Raw genomic sequence first — 17,277 nt, forward strand, 5'->3', positions numbered from 1 at the left:
CTTTGTTTGAAATAACAAGTATTTGGCACTTCTGAAAGTGCTGTTCAATAGAAAATTCCAAAAAAAAGTTAATTCTGGGTTTCTTTAATCTTTCCACAAATGCTTATATGAAAACTATGCAATGCCTGCTTTGTTTCTCACCTCTGCATAGGAGTGGAGTTGATTTCGACTTACGGTCATTTGGAAGGCAGGACAAATCTGCACCTTACAGGCTAACTAAATTAGCTAGCTAGCCAGCTAGCTAGCATAAGCTTTTGGGAGCTGAAGCTCATTTCATCAGAAGCTATGAAAGCTCAGTTGTCAGCATGAGGATGACATGAGGAATTTTCTCATGGTTATGTGCAGTGGCAATAAGTATACCCTGAACTGGATTCAGATGTCCATGTGAGATACGACTTCTTCATTGTATAAAATACATCCAGGATTGAGTATCTGATGTTTGAAATTGTACGTAGGTGGTAGGAGTTCGACACAATGATGAGTAAATGTTGAAAGTCCATCCTGTGAAAAAACTAACCCCAGCTAAAGAATGGGAAAGGCTTGAAACCACAAAGATTTCTGTTATTGAAAAGATTTACAATGTGGGCCCCTGTATCTCTTATGTAGTAGAACATTTATTTTCTATTTATTCAAAAATAGCAACATGGAAACTGTTTAACACAGAGCCAGATTCTGCCCTCAGCTAGACATGTGTGGGACTGTGTTGATGTCAGCAATGTCTAATGTATGCAACGCAGAGCATGATTTGGCCTTTTCCTAGTCTGAACTTCCTTTCACTGACCACATTTGATACAACAGAACAAACCCACTTCAGTTGTTTTATATTATCACTGTGGCAAGGACAGTATCACAGTCCCATTAGGTGGAAACTTGACAAAGGAGTGAAGAACAAAGAGAATATGATTTTCTTGTGAGCTGTTTGGGGGTGGAGGAAGGGGGGTTCCTAGCATACATTTGTTTTTCATATGCAAGGCATAATTTGCATGAAGCCGTGAGCGGGGAAAAATCAACCTAGAACTCATGCTGTGTTGGAAATATGCAGGATATGATTTTAAACCCAGTAAAAAAGTTGATTTATATTATTTTTAAAATTGTGTTTACTTTTTAATTTCTCTTCTAAGGACCATCTGGTATTGATTCCATTTTTTATTATTTCTCAGTTCCTATAGTGTAGCTTCAGTACTTATTCCATGTTTATAATGGATTTCCATTCTAGTGGGTTTTTTTTCTTCCCCCCTACCCCCCAGCGTAGACGTTCCAGCAATGTTTATAAAACATCAGCTAACAATCCTATGTGGTTTTACTTTTTTCTAAAGTTTATTGCCCCATATTTTATAAGGTGCAGACTGAGCCAGCAGGACATTAAAAGGAGGGGAGCAAATTTAAGCAATGAAAAATGAGAAGTTACTCTTTGGGTACTGAGTAAGTCTAATAACTTGTATGACCAATGAAGCATAAAGCATATTGGGGAAAGTATAGTATCTGCAACAGCATTGCTAGCTGCTCGATTTATCTCACTGGCACAGGTTCTATAAAAGGTTTCAACTATAAATGGGGCACTTTCTAAAACAGGAATTAGACCATTTGGGACATTTTCCAAGCAGCAAACCAAATGTATGCAAAACTCTTTTTTTTTTCTTTTTTTCTTTTTTTTCAAATAAACTAGACCTTGTCGCCTCGTTCCTCGTTCCCATTTCACCCCAAGCTGAGCAGCTGAGGTTCTCAAGCAGAACTCTTCAAAATATGCCATTGTCTTTGAAAAGCACCAAAGCAATTGCCAAAGAAGAAAGCAAAAGCCCTTAATCCTGTCCCAGGGTCCCTGCCATGCCAAAGAACGTCTAAAGATATGCGGCTAGTGAGGGCAAGATTAAAGTAGCCATTGTGCGTGACATCTTTTGAAAGGGCTCATTTCAACATGAAAAATGGCCTTGGGATTATGATAAATGTGGTGCTCTGACACACGCGTTCCCCTTCTATAATCTTCTGTGTTAGCGCTGAGGTAGCAGAGCGCCTGCCTCCTCTGATGGAGCCCCCTTTAAAACTCACCTTTTTTCCCCAATCGACTTTCAGAGGGGGATGATTAATTGCCTGGAGGTAGCCTTTTGTCAGATAGCCCGTGATCTTTGTTCTCTGCGTTCAAACCGTCTGCTGAGAACATAGGACTCCGGGGGTGTGTTGCTCAGTCCCTTCACACCCAGAGTAGGAACAGGGCCAGGGGCGTCCAGGGCTCATGCTAAAATTGGCACCCGCACTCCCCGCTCACTAATAGCAGAGGAGATTTATAGGTTTATCTTCTCCAGCATCTTAGGAGTCTCAAAGATTGTTCCAGCCATGAGCAGAGCTCCAGAAATCTGAAAAACAGAAAATACCCTGGGATAGTCGTTGCTGAGCCATTTCTTGTCGGAGTCACAAGGCTTTGTGAAGCCGAGGAATTACCAGCATGGCTTACCCGGGGTAGAGTGTTTCCTTTCAGGGTTTCTGGATCTGAACTAAGTCTTATTACGTCTGGAGAAGAAGAAACAACATTGAACTTTCCAGCGTGTGTTGTGCCATGATCGGCTCAGCTGTCCTAGAGCCCCTAGTCAGACAACTCTGCTTTCCTAACCTGGCCTGACTGACACTTGGCATTGGTCCTCAAGGCCCTGCCACATGCCATTTCAAGAGCTAGGAGTAGCTTGGAAGGACTTTTACTTCCTCCTGCTTGCTGTCTGTACCTTTATTTATTTAAAAATAGATGCTCAGTTCCTGCACTGAGTTGTAACGTGGGGTGAGGGTTGTGTGGTTCCTGCTTTTCATTTGATAGATGAAGTGAAGAATGGCACTAGACCATGTAGACAGCGTCTTGTCTAAGCTAAGATGCTCTTTGGAGGCATACATAAGCCTCATGCAGTAGGATCCTCCTAGACACCCAAATGGCTCCTCTCTCATGCTTTTTAAGAAACTGCCCCTCTTAAGTAGAAGCACTCAAGGAGATTAAAAACAAAATGTTTTACTAAATAAAAATACAAGAACAGAACTACTCATAAGTTATATTTTTTATGCCTTCATTCAGCAAAGTGCATAAACCTTTGACTAAATTGAAGCACATATGCAAATCATATTAACATATATAGGAATTTAGAGTAGGCTTCAAATTAAGCACATGCTTTTTTGTACTTTGCTGAATCAGGGTCTTAATCTCTCTCTGAAAGTTTTGCTATTAAAAGACCACAGTAGCTTAAAATTTTACAACTTAGTGGCTGAGTAGGGATCAGCAACTTGGTGGCGTTGGTTAAACGCATTAGGCATTTCTGCCTGACAGAAATTATGCTAATACGGTCTCAGCTGAGCAGCTGTTCCTGCCGTTCATTGTCACTGCCATTTAATTTAATTGATTTCTTGAGAGATGTCCCAGGTAAACTGGAAATTGTGTTCAGTAGAATGGGCTTTAATATTGTTTCCCTTTACCAGCGAGAGTTATTTAAAATGTCCTTTGAGTGTTTATGTGGCATCACACACATAGGCTGGTTCTGTTAATACCAGTATAAACACATTATCCATTTAGTAGCCCTTAAATATAAAGGACTGCATTTCTGGCACCTGTGGTTTTCAAGCATCAGTCATTAAGTACCTTAGAAACAAAGAGTGCCTGTCATATAGAAATGGCTCAGGATTTGGTTTAAAATTTGCGATTCTGACAGATAGGAGCATTGTAGGCCTGCATTATAATAAATTAGTAAAGCAAAAGTGATTTCAATGTGCAGGCTGACCTACCAGTCCCATCACAGGTCTCACCTGCAGAGTGGAGGACATATCTATGAGTTACTAGAATAGGATGCGGTGCTTTCTATTCCCAACTCTGTCATGGTCTGAGCAAGTGGGTTATATGCTTTGTCTCAGCTTCCTCCTGAGTGTAATGCCGAGCTCCCAAAGTTGCTGTAACTCTTGGAGATCCTTGAATAATTTATTAATAATAATAATAATGCAATATATAATATACTATGCTGAAATATGAAGTATTAATGAATCTCAGTTGATTGTCTCCGATTCATACTAGGTTCTGCACTGATTGAAGCTCCTCAGGTGTGAAGACTGTGTTCAGAGGGGCTGTCTATACGTTCCTTGATCACATCATAGCTGAGCACATGCTGCTCTGCTCCCCTGTTGTACCTCACCATACTCTTGCAGCACAACTTATATACTAGGCCATTCCTAAACTTTATATCTGTACTTCTCTCCTCTGCCCCCCTCTGCCCCTCCTTATGCAGTGGACTGCATGGACCCCACCTGTTCTGGACGAGGCGTGTGCGTTCGGGGAGAATGTCACTGCTCTGTTGGCTGGGGAGGAACCAATTGTGAGACTCCAAGAGCTACCTGTTTGGACCAATGCTCCGGTCACGGGACCTTCCTGCCTGATACCGGGCTCTGCAGCTGTGACCCCAACTGGACTGGACATGATTGCTCAATCGGTAACTTTAGCAGTAGCTTTAAAGCAAAAATGCTTTCTAATATATTAGCACTTAGCTCTGCAAACATACCACTGCCGCTTGTCTTGGGTAAAGCATGCAGAGAACATGACCGGGAGCACAAATGCCATAGCCCAACCACATCATCCTATTTCTATTGGTGATTTTATAGGAATGTGATAAATAGCCCCATTAAAGCCACCTAGGCTTACTATTGTTGATTATATTGCTATGAATTTAATTTATAGCTTGCATAATGCTACCTGTTTTAGTGTTAATTCCTGATGAAGCTCTGTAGCCTCCAATGGGCATGTTGGATTTTTATGAGATTACTAAGTATTCTTTAGCTGGTTGTAAAGCAAAAAGGAAAGATGACCATAAAGGATGGCAGTTGCACTTCAGGTGTGCTCATCTCCTGCTGTTTGAATATAGTGTGCCCCCTGGCTGTGAATCAAATGGAAAAGCCTTAATATAAAAACAAAGCCAAGAAGCAAAAGGTCAGGTATGAAGGGACAGAACAGTCTCATAGATATTTGACCTTGCTGGGGTTAGTTGACCCCAGCAGTCTTGATCTCACAAGGTCCCTTCCAGCCCTTAACTTCTGTGAATCTGTGTGAAAGGTGCAGACACCGACCTGGAAGATGAATATTTATATGGCATCTGCAGGTTTGCTGGGAAATTGGGAGCTCTTAAAATGCCCCCATTCCTCAACTAAACAGGAAGCTTGTTGAAAACCAGCGATGGGGATCTGAACTAGAGGTTATAATAGCCATACAGTTATCGTCCTTCTGTCCTGAGGATAGCTAGTCTTCAAGTAACACCCTAGAAGTACTGTGAACCATTAGATACTCAGGAGCGAATGTTTGCTTGGCCTTTGTTCTTTGTTCACCAATAAGGAGCATAAGGAATGCAGCTGCAAACCACATCTGTTGTAGCTTCTTTATCCTACACAGTTGTGGTTGAACCGCACCAGGATTCCCAAGTACCACAGTAATGTCGACCAGTTGAAACAACCCATAGGGAAGCAACAAAAACAATTAAGAGAACTGGAAGGATTGATGTGGCAGTAAAGCAGACAAATGAACAAGAATAGTTTTGACTAACGAGATACTTGAATGTGCGCGGTGCAAAATCATGTTAACTGTCAATCAACATGTATTTCAAAATCACAAACTCCAAGGATGGGGAGGAGTTATCAAGTGAGGCCCAAGGGAATGATAACCAGGAATGATTTTTCCAAAGTTAAACATCAAAAAACGGTAAAAATGACTAGATAGAAGAATAGCATCTAAAGAGCACAGGTGGAAGCCCCCTCCCTTGACACACAAAAACAAGATTGAGTGAGATTCTTGTGACCATGGCATAGGGGACAGCCTTGCATTGGCAAGGAGACAGATATGGTATTGTTTCCAGCTTCACCATTTTTGGTTCCATGCACTGCAGTATTCTCTAAGACCACAGAAAAAGGAAGGGAAGAGCGGGAGAGTAGCAATATACTTCAGGCAATTTTGTGGTGTGGTTGATAACTGAATTATCCCTCTGAGATATATAGAGGTTTTCAGGTTGAAAGGATAGGTTTGGAAAATGCTTGCTTCTACATGCAAATGCATAAGCCTACCATTTTGCCACCCATGGGGTCCTATAGTATATAACCTTTCTACATACTGCATTTGTAAATCTGCCTAGTGTGAATTTTTTCTGGCAGTGTGAGATTACATAGAAAAAACTTGAGCAACAGCACTGTAAGACTCTTTTCTTCACCGAGCTACTTGTAACATTAAGGTTATTGTGCCTCAGAGCAAAAATCACAGCTAAGGTGATTTGTAAACACCCATTTGTAACCTGGATCTTTCTAGTGGATTGATGACTTGATTCCAAAGGGCAAAATTACTCACAGGATGTCTGATGCTAGTTTTCCATGATTAAAATGTAGTGAGCAAGAACTTTAGTATATGCAGCAGCACACTGTAGTAAGATGGGATTCGGATACATAATAAATAATAAGCTCATGTGGCCAAATTCTAGGTTTTATTATTCAATAAATAATTTTATTATATACAAAAAGGAACAAGGAGAGCAGAAAAAGATATATAGGCCAAGGCCATATTCTGCTCAATTGTACTGGTGGAGGAGTCTCACCTCCTGAAACGCGTAACGATGAATTGAAAGCACATCAGTTAAGCTCATGCTTAGTTCCTAATGAAATCTAAGGGACTTTGGTTGAAAAGTCTATCCATGCCAAACAATAGCCCTTTTTCTGAACCATGATTAGGAATATGGCAGATTCCCCATCTCTTGAAGGCTTTGAATTTAGACTGGATCACTTTCTGAAGAAGTGTGTTATTCAGACACAGGTTATTGTGCTCAGCACAGGAGTAATGGAGTGGAACTTTATAGCCTGTCAGACAAGGTGTTGTAATGGTCTCTTCTGCCCTTAAAGTCTAAGAATCTAGGACATTATCTATGTAAGATTCAATACAGCCCCTAGATGCACAAGAAAAGCAGGACCAGACACTTAGGTCCAAATCCAGATTTATTCACACAACTCTCAGGTATCTAAATTACTAACCAGAGTCTTAACCCACCCCATGCAATGAGCACGAAGCCACCTGAGCATTTCAATTCCTTGCACATCTCTAGATACTCAGGCTCCACGGAGGTTTCTGTCGTCATTCACTTTCTGTTGAAACCTTTGTTTCCCTGAGAGGTGCCAATAGTCCACATAAGTTCTAACTTTTTAATCACAGAACAAAATCATGTCTAGCAACTGTTTGAAATGAGGAGGCAGAACCCCCAACTTTTAGCCCTGTAGCTTAGGAGGTAGGTCACTCGCTTAGGGAATGGGTGGACCCGCGTTCTTCTCTAAGACCATGGAAAAAGGAGGGGACATAGAGAGGGAGAGTAGCAATCTACTTCATCCACTTACCAGCCAGTGGGATTGAATTGATATTTCCTCCTTCCCAGCAAAATGCCTCAATCCCCAGACCTTGGGCTAGGCAGGGCCCAAGGCCATGTATCACCTCTCCTGTTAGCATGGGGCCACAGTACATGAAAGAGTCATGGGGCCAAAAGACATGCATTCAAAAAGAAATAAGACTGTAGGGCCCAGTGAGGAGGGCACTGGCTGGGGATAGAGGAAGCCCTGGGTTCTGGTCTCTGGCTGCAATACTGCCTATGCATTTTATCCAATCACCATCCAGTCACCATAAGGCAAAATGCGTAAGAGCATTGTGAGCAAAGGTCCTCCTTATGGTTGCCTTCCTCAGCATGACCTAGATGCCTATACGATGCGGGCGCATAAGGGCCCTCCACTAACAGAATAAGAAAGAGCTCTGTTTCTTTCCTGGCAGATCTGCATTGGTGAAGGCTGCCCACGGTCAGAATGGGAGAGCTCTTTGTCTATGCAAACAGGATTAGTATTAGTGTCTGTGGGGACAATAAGCTTCCCATTGAGAGAATGGAAGAACCACATATCTCTCTTGGTGGAAGAAACACTTCCAAGGCAGGGCCTTGTCATGGGAAGGATTTAGAGGGTTGATTAGTATTGGGGGTCTTAGTTTTTCATGACTGATATATACTACTGGGGATTGATATTACTGGGGATTGATTACTACTGGGGAAGCAAGGGGGCTTTGGTGCTATCTTTTATTGAACCAACTCTGTGATTGAGGGAGATGTTAGACAAGTGTTTGAGCACAAAGGGGCTTCTTCACCTACTCTAACCCTACAGCAATTTTACTGATAGGTTTTGTTGCCCTTTTATAAGTATCAGTATTTAATTCTAGTCTGGAGTTTGGTTTTGCCATCACCAATAACCACAGCTAGGCAGTTTTTGCAAATTTTGTCATGGTGACATAGGAGGGGAAGAACAAGGAGCTGCATTTTCTTTAAGCACCATTTCTTTTGAAGTATGTGCCCACAGCAGGCCTAGTCTCAAAGAAAGCTGCCCCTGCACTTCCCGGGGCTAGTTGCCTTGAGAGGGGAAAATGTAGGATGAGTCCTTCTCCCATTCGTGGAGGAGATGGTTATTCCAGGTTCCTTTTCTTCCCAGATAAGTAGGCAGTTCAGTTCCCTCCCAGTAGGACTCCAAAATAAACATTTCCACTTCTCATCAGCAGGGAGATAAAGCAAGAGATAACTCTGGGGCACTGACTTCCTACACAGGTGTTTAGGCTTCAAAGGGAAGGGACTTGAGTGCTGGTAGAGCAGTTTCCCCTTCACCACTCCATCAACATGAAAAAGTGCTCGGATAGCTCCCAGCTGTTCAGTAATTCTTCGGTGCTTGGGACAGAGCTCCCACTGGGAAGCTGAGCCATGCCTGAAATGCAGAGTTGGGTGTACAGTGCAGTGTCCCTCCCTGCGTCTATTCTATAAGCACAATGCTCTCACGTGACATAGTGTGCTCTACTGACTCCTGAATGTCCAGACACATGCCAGGAGGCCCACGTCATTCAAAAATTATTCAAAAATCCCTTCTCAGCAGGGTCAGCAGGCAGTAGGAGTTCTCCCTTGTGACTCTGAAAACAAACCCCAAACTGGTCAGTGGAGTGCAAGTGCCAACAAAAGGGTTCCTTCTCAACACCGTTCAGCTCAACGGCTGAGTCTGTGCTTGGTGCAAAAAGGATAATTAAAAAACCTCTTGCCCTAACCCCTCGGCTCCAGACCCTGTAATCTCAGTTTCTCCTTACCAGGAGCTCGTGCTTAGCCAGTTCCTTCCACCCTTTTAATGAACTCCAGCCTAGGGCCCTTCTCTTGGAGCCAGGCAGCTCATAAAGGCTTTATAGGGCAAGTCCCTTAACCTCTTTTTTGTCTGCCTGGGGGAAGGGAAGAGAAGAGGCTGTGTTCAACACAAACTTGAATTTAACATGAAGTAGAATAGTGATTTTTGAATGACTTGGGCTGCATGGCATGTGTCTGGACATTCAGGAGTCAGTAGAGTGCACTGCTTCACATGCAAGCACTGTGCTTACACTGCCCCATGCAGTAGTTGTGCTGAATGCCATGTGTGTACTCATCCAGGGGACCGGTGGGTTGTTGGTCTTTGCTTCCTTGGTGGCAAGTCTTTAGGCATTTAAAACTGAGTAGGACTTAGCACTAATAGAAGTAATACCCAGTATATAGGAAAACTCTGACTCAGTAAAGGCCATATAAAATCAGGCTTCATACAGCTTAGTATTCAGAGCGAGGAACTGGTTGTCAGGACTCCTAGAATATATCCATGCTGTTATTGAGGGGACACATTAACTAGTCCAGCCCACATGGGTTGCTCTGCCCTGTCTGTATCTTATCTTGCTGCAGCCACCTGTCAAACATGGAAGGAGAGGCAAATAAGGGGCAAAATGATTCCTAGAAGGGCTCTCTGCTCAAGTCCTTCTGCACATCAGTTTGCCTCCTCCTTGTCTCTCCTGTTGTACATGAGTGACAAAAAGCTGTGGAGACGGGGAAAAGAATGAAGAATGGCCAGGATGCATGTGCTCATCGACTTTGTGTGTTTGTGGTGCTCCACCTGGGTGAGTTGTGAACACAGTCCTGGGGAGAGATGGGTGACTGGGATGAAAGACTCTAGGCCTGATGCTCATTAGAGCTTGGGGGAGTGAGTTGGGATGCTGCATAGGAGGTGAGTTAAGGGTGTTTTAGTAAGGATGGCCGAGGGACTTGATCTAGAGGATGGATCTGAGGATGACCTTAGGTAGCAGTATAAACATGTATGGAGTATATGGAAACCCATGAATTAATGAGGTCCCAAAGAGAAGTGATTAGAGCAAGACGTGGGTGTCAGGATTCTTAGCTTCCATTCCTGTCTTTGCTGCAAGCAGTGTTTTCTGGAACATGCCACTTATTCTCACTGTACATCAGTTTTCCCTTCTGGAGTATAGAGGTAATATAACATACCAGAAAATAGTTGCAAAACAGCCACTAAATCAGTGGTTCCCAGCCTTCGCTGGTCTGTGGGCAGCAATACTGAGCAAGTAACGAGCTGCAGGCCACATTCTTCTTCACCTCTCCCTGTCAACCTCAGTTTTAACTTTTTTAATTTCCTCTGACTGCAAACAGCATACTGGCTTTTGTCATCGGAGACTGCGCAGGGCATTATCACAGAGGAATACACTATATACGCACACTCACACATGCACCTCGGAATATCAGCAGCTCTAATATATCTTACCAGACAGTGTCATATCTCATTGGTCAAACAGTACCAGGATTAACACAACATGTGTGATGAAAATGGATTCCCTCAGGCTCATTGGTGTCAACTTTATAAAACAAAATCTTATGTTAAATTCATGTCATGCCCAAGGCCACCAAAATAAAAATCTCTCCCTGGAAAATATTCATATAATTTCACCTTTAAACCATCGTTTCCTTCATTATGGAGTGAGAATGTCTCTGTACAAGACGGATGTTACACCAGCTGTCACATAAAATAGGCTTGCACATCACTGGAGTGCAGAGTGCCTCTCCCCGCAATGCCCATGGGGGCATTTGTTTGCCTTTTGCTTTCATCTTGGCTCCAAGATACATTGGAGAAGGCAAGAGAATTGAACCTTGAGATATGGCCTTCTGAAATGGATAAACTTCCATTCGTTTCACATCTTCATGCCTTAAAAAGGAGATTTCAGGCACTGCAGCATAATTGGATGCCACTTTAAATGATCCCTTTTCAACTTGTAACTTGTTTATCTTCCTACCCCTGCAGTCTTCTTGCCTGTAAAACTCTTGGTGAAGGCAACATCGGCTGGCTTAGCATACAGGCTTCAAAGCCACTCAGCAAGATGCTTTCGGAGTCTGTTTTGGCTCAATATGGGCACCACAAGCCAACTCCTGAAGACTTTACTTGGTTCTTAGTCAACACTTCCCTTGACTTCAGCACTATAGCAGGTGTTTTGCATCCTTAAAGAATTCAGTGTCAAGCCCTACATAATCAGTACATACTGGGCGTATCTACACATGCCCTTATGGCACCGTGGTTACTGTGCCATCATTTAGCACTTCCTTTTAAAAGTACTAAATGACAGTACAGTAACAGCCATTACTGCACCCTGCTGGTGGTATATGGTTATTTTTAGCCACTATGGTGACATAGCGGTGGCATCATGGTTTGTGCCCACTGATGCTACATCACTGTAGCTTGTAGCATCACTTCTAGATGCACCCACTGATTCATAAAGCTGTGAACTTCCCTATTTCAGCTGAGAGACCACAGTGAGTCCAGACTTGCACTTGAATGCCAGCTTATAATTGGCTTTGACAGGCACAGGTATTGATTTCAATGCAAGAAATGGGCCCAGAGAGTCAAAAGTGTTAACTAGACCCTGTTATTTTACCACATTGAACAGTTAACATGGTCCAGAGGTCTGCATACAGAAACTGTTTAATCCCATGGCAAAGTCACCATTAAAAATCCTTTTAATCTTTTACTGAAGAAGGGGGAAAAAAACAAGCTAAAGCACTTGAAGTGGAAAGTATTAAGTAAGATTTTCATTTCATAAATATCCCTTATTCTTAATAAAACAATTAGCTGATATGGGCTAGGGCAGCAGTAGTGCTGCAATTGTTGGAATCCAAACCTGTTCCCTTGAAGAGAGAAGAAGAAAAGCACACAAGACAAGAGAGTGGAGACCAGGAATGGCAAGAATTGCAGCTTCTGCCTCTTTGGTGCTGAAAAACAGGCATTGCTCATGGTCTGAACAGCCGCTGTAAAACCTGGCAACCTTTTAACAGTATTGGACCTTGTAAGACATTTCTTTATTGGCCACCTTCCTGGATATAAGCTTGTGGCCATGTTGCCAAAGACGCCCAGACTCTTAACGGAGAGCAAAAAGAGAAGAATTGGACAAAGAAGAAACAATGTGAAGAAGGAAAAGGAGACCCGAGGGATACAGTGACAGAAGAAGCCCAAGATTCACATCCAGGTGTTGTCCAGCAGGTAACTGAGGCAAGTTGGGACAGCGGTGTCATCTGTATCCCTCTTTGCTGCTTGGTCTGATCAGGTCTTCTCTCAGGATCAAGACAATGAAGGCCCAATGGTGTGGCAGGGGTAACCAAGTTTTAAAGAGTTGATGGGGGTGGCAGCTGAGATGATAAGCTCCCTCCTTTTGATCCACCGATTCTTCTAGCATTGATGCCTGGTTATGGATCTCAAGAAGAGGTGATGAGCAGGTGCACCCATTTTCCTATCTTCTTTCCATCAATTAGATCTTATTTCCAACACAGTGATTTTGGTTTGTCAGTTTGTGGTCCTGCACTCCTCTGTTTACCCAGACATGATCTCAACAGTCTCAGCAGTCAATGGACCATTTTTGTTTGGGGCAATTCCATCTTTCCTTCTTTAATATTAGCTAAATTTTACAAGTTTTCTGTCACAGGGCAAGTGTAAGAGGCTGTGTTACCTTTACTATAGGCCTCCAAACAACAGCATGCTAAATTATTCCATTGATTCAGTATATCTGTTCTGGGAAGAAGTAAGTAACGTACACCAGTAGGGAGGAGTTGGCCTGACTATACCTATGCAAAGAGGCTTTTGTGCAGACATAGCCATACTGGTGTCTAGTGGGAGTGCCATGGAGAAGAGAGAGACTCAGAGGCCCTTTGGTCTCCCTTATCACACCAGCATGGACCTGACCAAAGATTGGCCCTTTATGTGCAGCCTGAATAGCTGTCTCAAAGACAGATGACGTTCCATCTTCATAAAACTAAAGCAAGCCAATTCTTTAAAACTGAAGCCGGTGTTCCAATCAGTGTGAACAAAGGGTAAATCCTCCTTTTTGGGGGAGTCAAAGTTGACCTCTGCTGTTGAATATTCTCTGTCTCAGCTGAGGGATCTGGCAGCTCAAATGCATATGTGTAGCTGTGCCATGTCTGTGACTTACCTTGCTCTCAAAACTGAACAGGATGAGCCCAAATGCAGCTTGAGATGGCTCTTCCCTAGCACTTGACTCACATGGCTCAGCAAAGGGAAGTTTAGACACCATGTTATAGACACGCCTCGCATCAGATAGGGTAGCTGTGTTTAGTCAGCTGCATGTCTTAGAGCATGGTTCCTCCAGCTCTCTTCCTCATTGGCCCTTGACTCTATTTTCCGGAGTCCTGCAGGGAAAGGGAAGCATTCATTATATGTAATACATATTAATTATATATATATAAAACATGGTCTCATTCTAACTGGAGCAAAGCCCAACCTTTCAGAATCCATTGTGAAACAGCAGGGTGTTTCAGGGCAGTCTGCTGGACAGGGCCACCAATGAGCCATGTGGCCAGGAAGCCCTGCCTTCGCCAGCTTCAGACAAACCAACTTTGAAGAAGTCTGGAGCCTGGAAGACCTTAGGAGGTGTGATGAAGCCTGAGGACTCAACAGTGGGAGGACTTACAGGATGCTAACTTTCCACCAGCTCACAGGCCCAGGTTCTTGTTGGCTCACCCATGTGGCTTGCAAGAGCCTGCTTGGAGTCCTTCAGATCCTCCCTGAAATTGGGCAGTGTCTGTGGAAGTCAAAGTTACGTATGAGTTTAGTACCTGATCCTTCATCATTAAAATAAGCACGGGCCTTAGCGCTGATTTACAAGTAGAGAAGATCAAGCATTCAGAGAGGTGAGAGAATACACAGCACTCCCTGTAAATCCATGGATACAAGTCATCTGATTAAGAAATAGTACACTACTGTGACAGACAAAGTTCTTTGGGCAAATGCGATACCTTTTATTAGACCAAATCAAATATTTGGAAAACTTCTTAGCAAGCTTTTGGGCACAAACAGCCTTCGTGAAGAATTCTCTAGGCTTTCGTAAGATGTGGTACAACTTTCAAGGTTGTGGGAAGGAATAACTAGATATGGCAATTGCCCCCTGAGCTTGAGGAGTGGAAGTAATGGGGTATGGGTGAACTTTTACCTCAAGTTCACTGGAGACAAGACAATTAATGACCAAAAGTCATGACCATCTTCTTATTGTCTGGTGACCTGCTTGAAGTAGCAAATAGATGGCTACGCTGTAAAAATCACGATCATGATTCACACTTAATTGGTACCCTTTTAGCAGTCTCAGCAGTTGGGTCAAAGCTGGAATATGTCTTGAAGTACATAGTGCTCCTTTCTCTCATAAAGGTGATTCCTCCAGGTCAGTGCTGAGATGTATTAGCACCATGGAGGAGCAAAGTCTTCAGAGCCATTGCCAGCACACACCAGATAAAGGCCTGCAGTTTCTAGGGGGCTATCAGTCCAAACCCTTTCACCAGAGCTAAGTAGATTGAATGCATTTTCTTTAAAGAAAAGAAGGCAAGGGAATGATAACAAAAACACTAATGAATGTTCCAGATTATTGGGTAAACTCTTGTTTAAATCAAAATGTGCTCTCAAACCAAGTTGAGGCTCATCCCACAACAGCGCTGAAATGGGAAATCACAGCTGACTCTGGTGATCACATCAGTGCATAGTTTGGAAAGCATGCATTCAGTTTTAAGTAGAGACAAAATGGAAATTCATCAAATCAGGAAGGAACAAAATGTAATTCTTTATTTGTGACAGAAAAGCGTGAGCAAAACAATTTTTCACTATTGAAATTATCTTCTGGCTGTGGACAGGGGAAAGAAATTAAAATCAGGATACAGAAGCCCTGGTAAGAGATTCATTTATGCACTAGGAATTGTAACTGCTCGGGAAGCCTTAACTCACATTCCAGAAAGCACCAAGATCCAATTAAACATCAAAGAGAAAAACATAATCCAGCTCTTTAGGATATTTATTTTTATTTAACGAATCTCAGCTCTGGAAATCCAGTCCATGGAGACCTGGCATTTCATGTCCTTCCATCCAACAGGAGGTAATGGTGTAAAATAAAGTCCTGAATAATAAATACTGAGAAGATTGACAATGGTGCACAAGTAAATCCTAGCCATGTAGGAGTATCTTCAGATGCAGCGGCATGTTTAGCCCCTCGCATGTAAGGAAAGGATGAAAATAGGCACGGAGAGTCTAATAAATGTTGCAGAAGTTAGCATTGGATAAACTGAAAGCCGGCAGCCTTGCTGGTTAATAAAAAGGCAGCTGACAAAGCAATAGTGTTTCAGAGAGGAGGCGGGAAGCCTTCTTTACACAACTATGCACCTGAAATTATTCCTAACGTGATTTATTTTGCAACTTTCCAAATGATAGTCCTGCATCTGATTTTTGACTGGATTAGAGCATCAGTCTGTTACATCAGGGGTCTTATCTCAGTCCTGAGGGCAATAATGATCATGGTTACTGTTGTTACTGTTCCACTTGAAAGTACCAACAGGATGCCATCGATCTAGGTGCTGCACATCCATATCGAGAGCCAGCTCTGCCCCAAAGAGTATGCAATCCCTGTAGACAAAAGGCAGCAGGAAAGAGTGGTTGTTCTCACCCCATGCCCATCTCCTGCCCCTTTGGTAGATGGAGAAAGGAGGCACAGAGGGAGGGCAAGGTGTTGGACTGTTCTGGTGTACCTGGCTGGTCAGGACCATCAGGCACAGGCTCTCTCTTGTAGGTAGGTACCTGTTTAATTGACCCATGTTTTAGCATCCAAGGCCACCACTGATTTCTCTCCCATCATCTGTCTCCTGCTTCTGTCTGATACCTCTCCTAGGATCACCTTATGTTTCCTGGTGCCTCCAGCTGAGTTTTAGGCAGGTGCTGGGTTGTCCCTCTGCCTACTAGCAGCTTGTATCTGCCCTTCTTCCTACTCTGGGGCCAACAAAGTGTCATTCTGAGACCTGTTCATAACATGTCTACAGGATCAGGCCTCATAGACCAGGTGGTCTAGCTTAGAAACCCTGCTTTGGGTGTCCCAGGGTCAAGCTTGAGCTAGGGCTCTGAGCCTTTACTCAGGTGGGAGGTAGGAGTTATGCTGTGTCTACTTTGAAGGGACCAGTCAGCAGAAATTTCAGCCCCAAGTGAGTAGGTTGGTTGCTTGTAAACTGAAGTCAATGGCACTGAAATGGTTGACATGGGTGCTTACTTCTACCCAAACTGGCTCAGGGCTACCCAGGGAGTCTTTAGCAGAGCCTAGAATTGCACTCACCACTACCACAAGGTGAAGCCTTCCTCTCTGCAAGGGACAGTAAGATGGTCTTGCAAATGAAGCAGAGGAGTGGGAGCTGAAAGAAGTTGGTTCTGTTGATCGCTTTTACCACAGCTTCCTTCTGTGACCAGAAGCAAGTCCCTTATGCTCACTTTTCCTGTCTGTAACTTGGCTTTTATCAGCTTCAGTTCAAGTCCTCTGAGCTCCTCTCACCGAATGTAGGAAGATGTAAAAAGTGTCCTACTGTGCTCTTAGAAGAAGCAACACTCCAGATGTCTTAGACTCATTCAGATTGTGCTTAAATATGGTACTTGCTTGCTGTCATGTTGTAGCTATCCTTCGATCCATTCAAAACTTGCACAGGATGTTTGAATCTAATACTAGGGTAGACAAAGGAGTAGGGGGCACTTTCAGACCCACATCCAGGAACACAGAATTTGTTGCAATACATCAGCTGTAATTGAAACACCCTGTGACCTTCAATTAACGACAGTAGCATAAGTCACATAGCTATTTATCTGGTAATTACAGAGGTGGAGTGCTTTTTAAAGGCTTCATATTGCAAATTTGGTATTGTGGTGGCAAAGAAAGGTCTTCAAAAGCTCTGTATTGGATTGTGTTTTGCTCGGTGGTCTGAAAGGTTCTGGAGCCCCTTTTTTTTAAAAGACTTAAAAGGTAGGCTAAATGCTAATTAGTTGGGTGCCCACCTCGCTTCCAACATAGGAACTGCATTTTCACAATAGGTGTTGATCGAATGACATAAATGAGTTTCATGACACTACCAAATACCTTGA

General features: G+C 43.2%; 1 protein-coding gene across 6 annotated transcripts in view; it reads left to right on the forward strand.

The window, feature by feature from the left end:
• TENM4 (teneurin transmembrane protein 4) overlaps positions 1-17,277 on the forward strand; it is a 766,508-nt gene that overhangs the window by 596,303 nt on the left and 152,928 nt on the right. For all 6 annotated transcript variants that reach the window (XM_059722139.1, XM_019493579.2, XM_059722142.1 and 3 more), the window contains one exon: positions 4,248-4,448. In XM_059722139.1, the coding sequence (XP_059578122.1) occupies positions 4,248-4,448 (201 nt within the window). The remainder of the gene's footprint in view (positions 1-4,247; positions 4,449-17,277) is intronic.

This window comes from Alligator mississippiensis, chromosome 1 (genome assembly GCF_030867095.1).
Source record: "Alligator mississippiensis isolate rAllMis1 chromosome 1, rAllMis1, whole genome shotgun sequence".
In the NCBI taxonomy this organism is placed as follows: domain Eukaryota; kingdom Metazoa; phylum Chordata; order Crocodylia; family Alligatoridae; genus Alligator; species Alligator mississippiensis.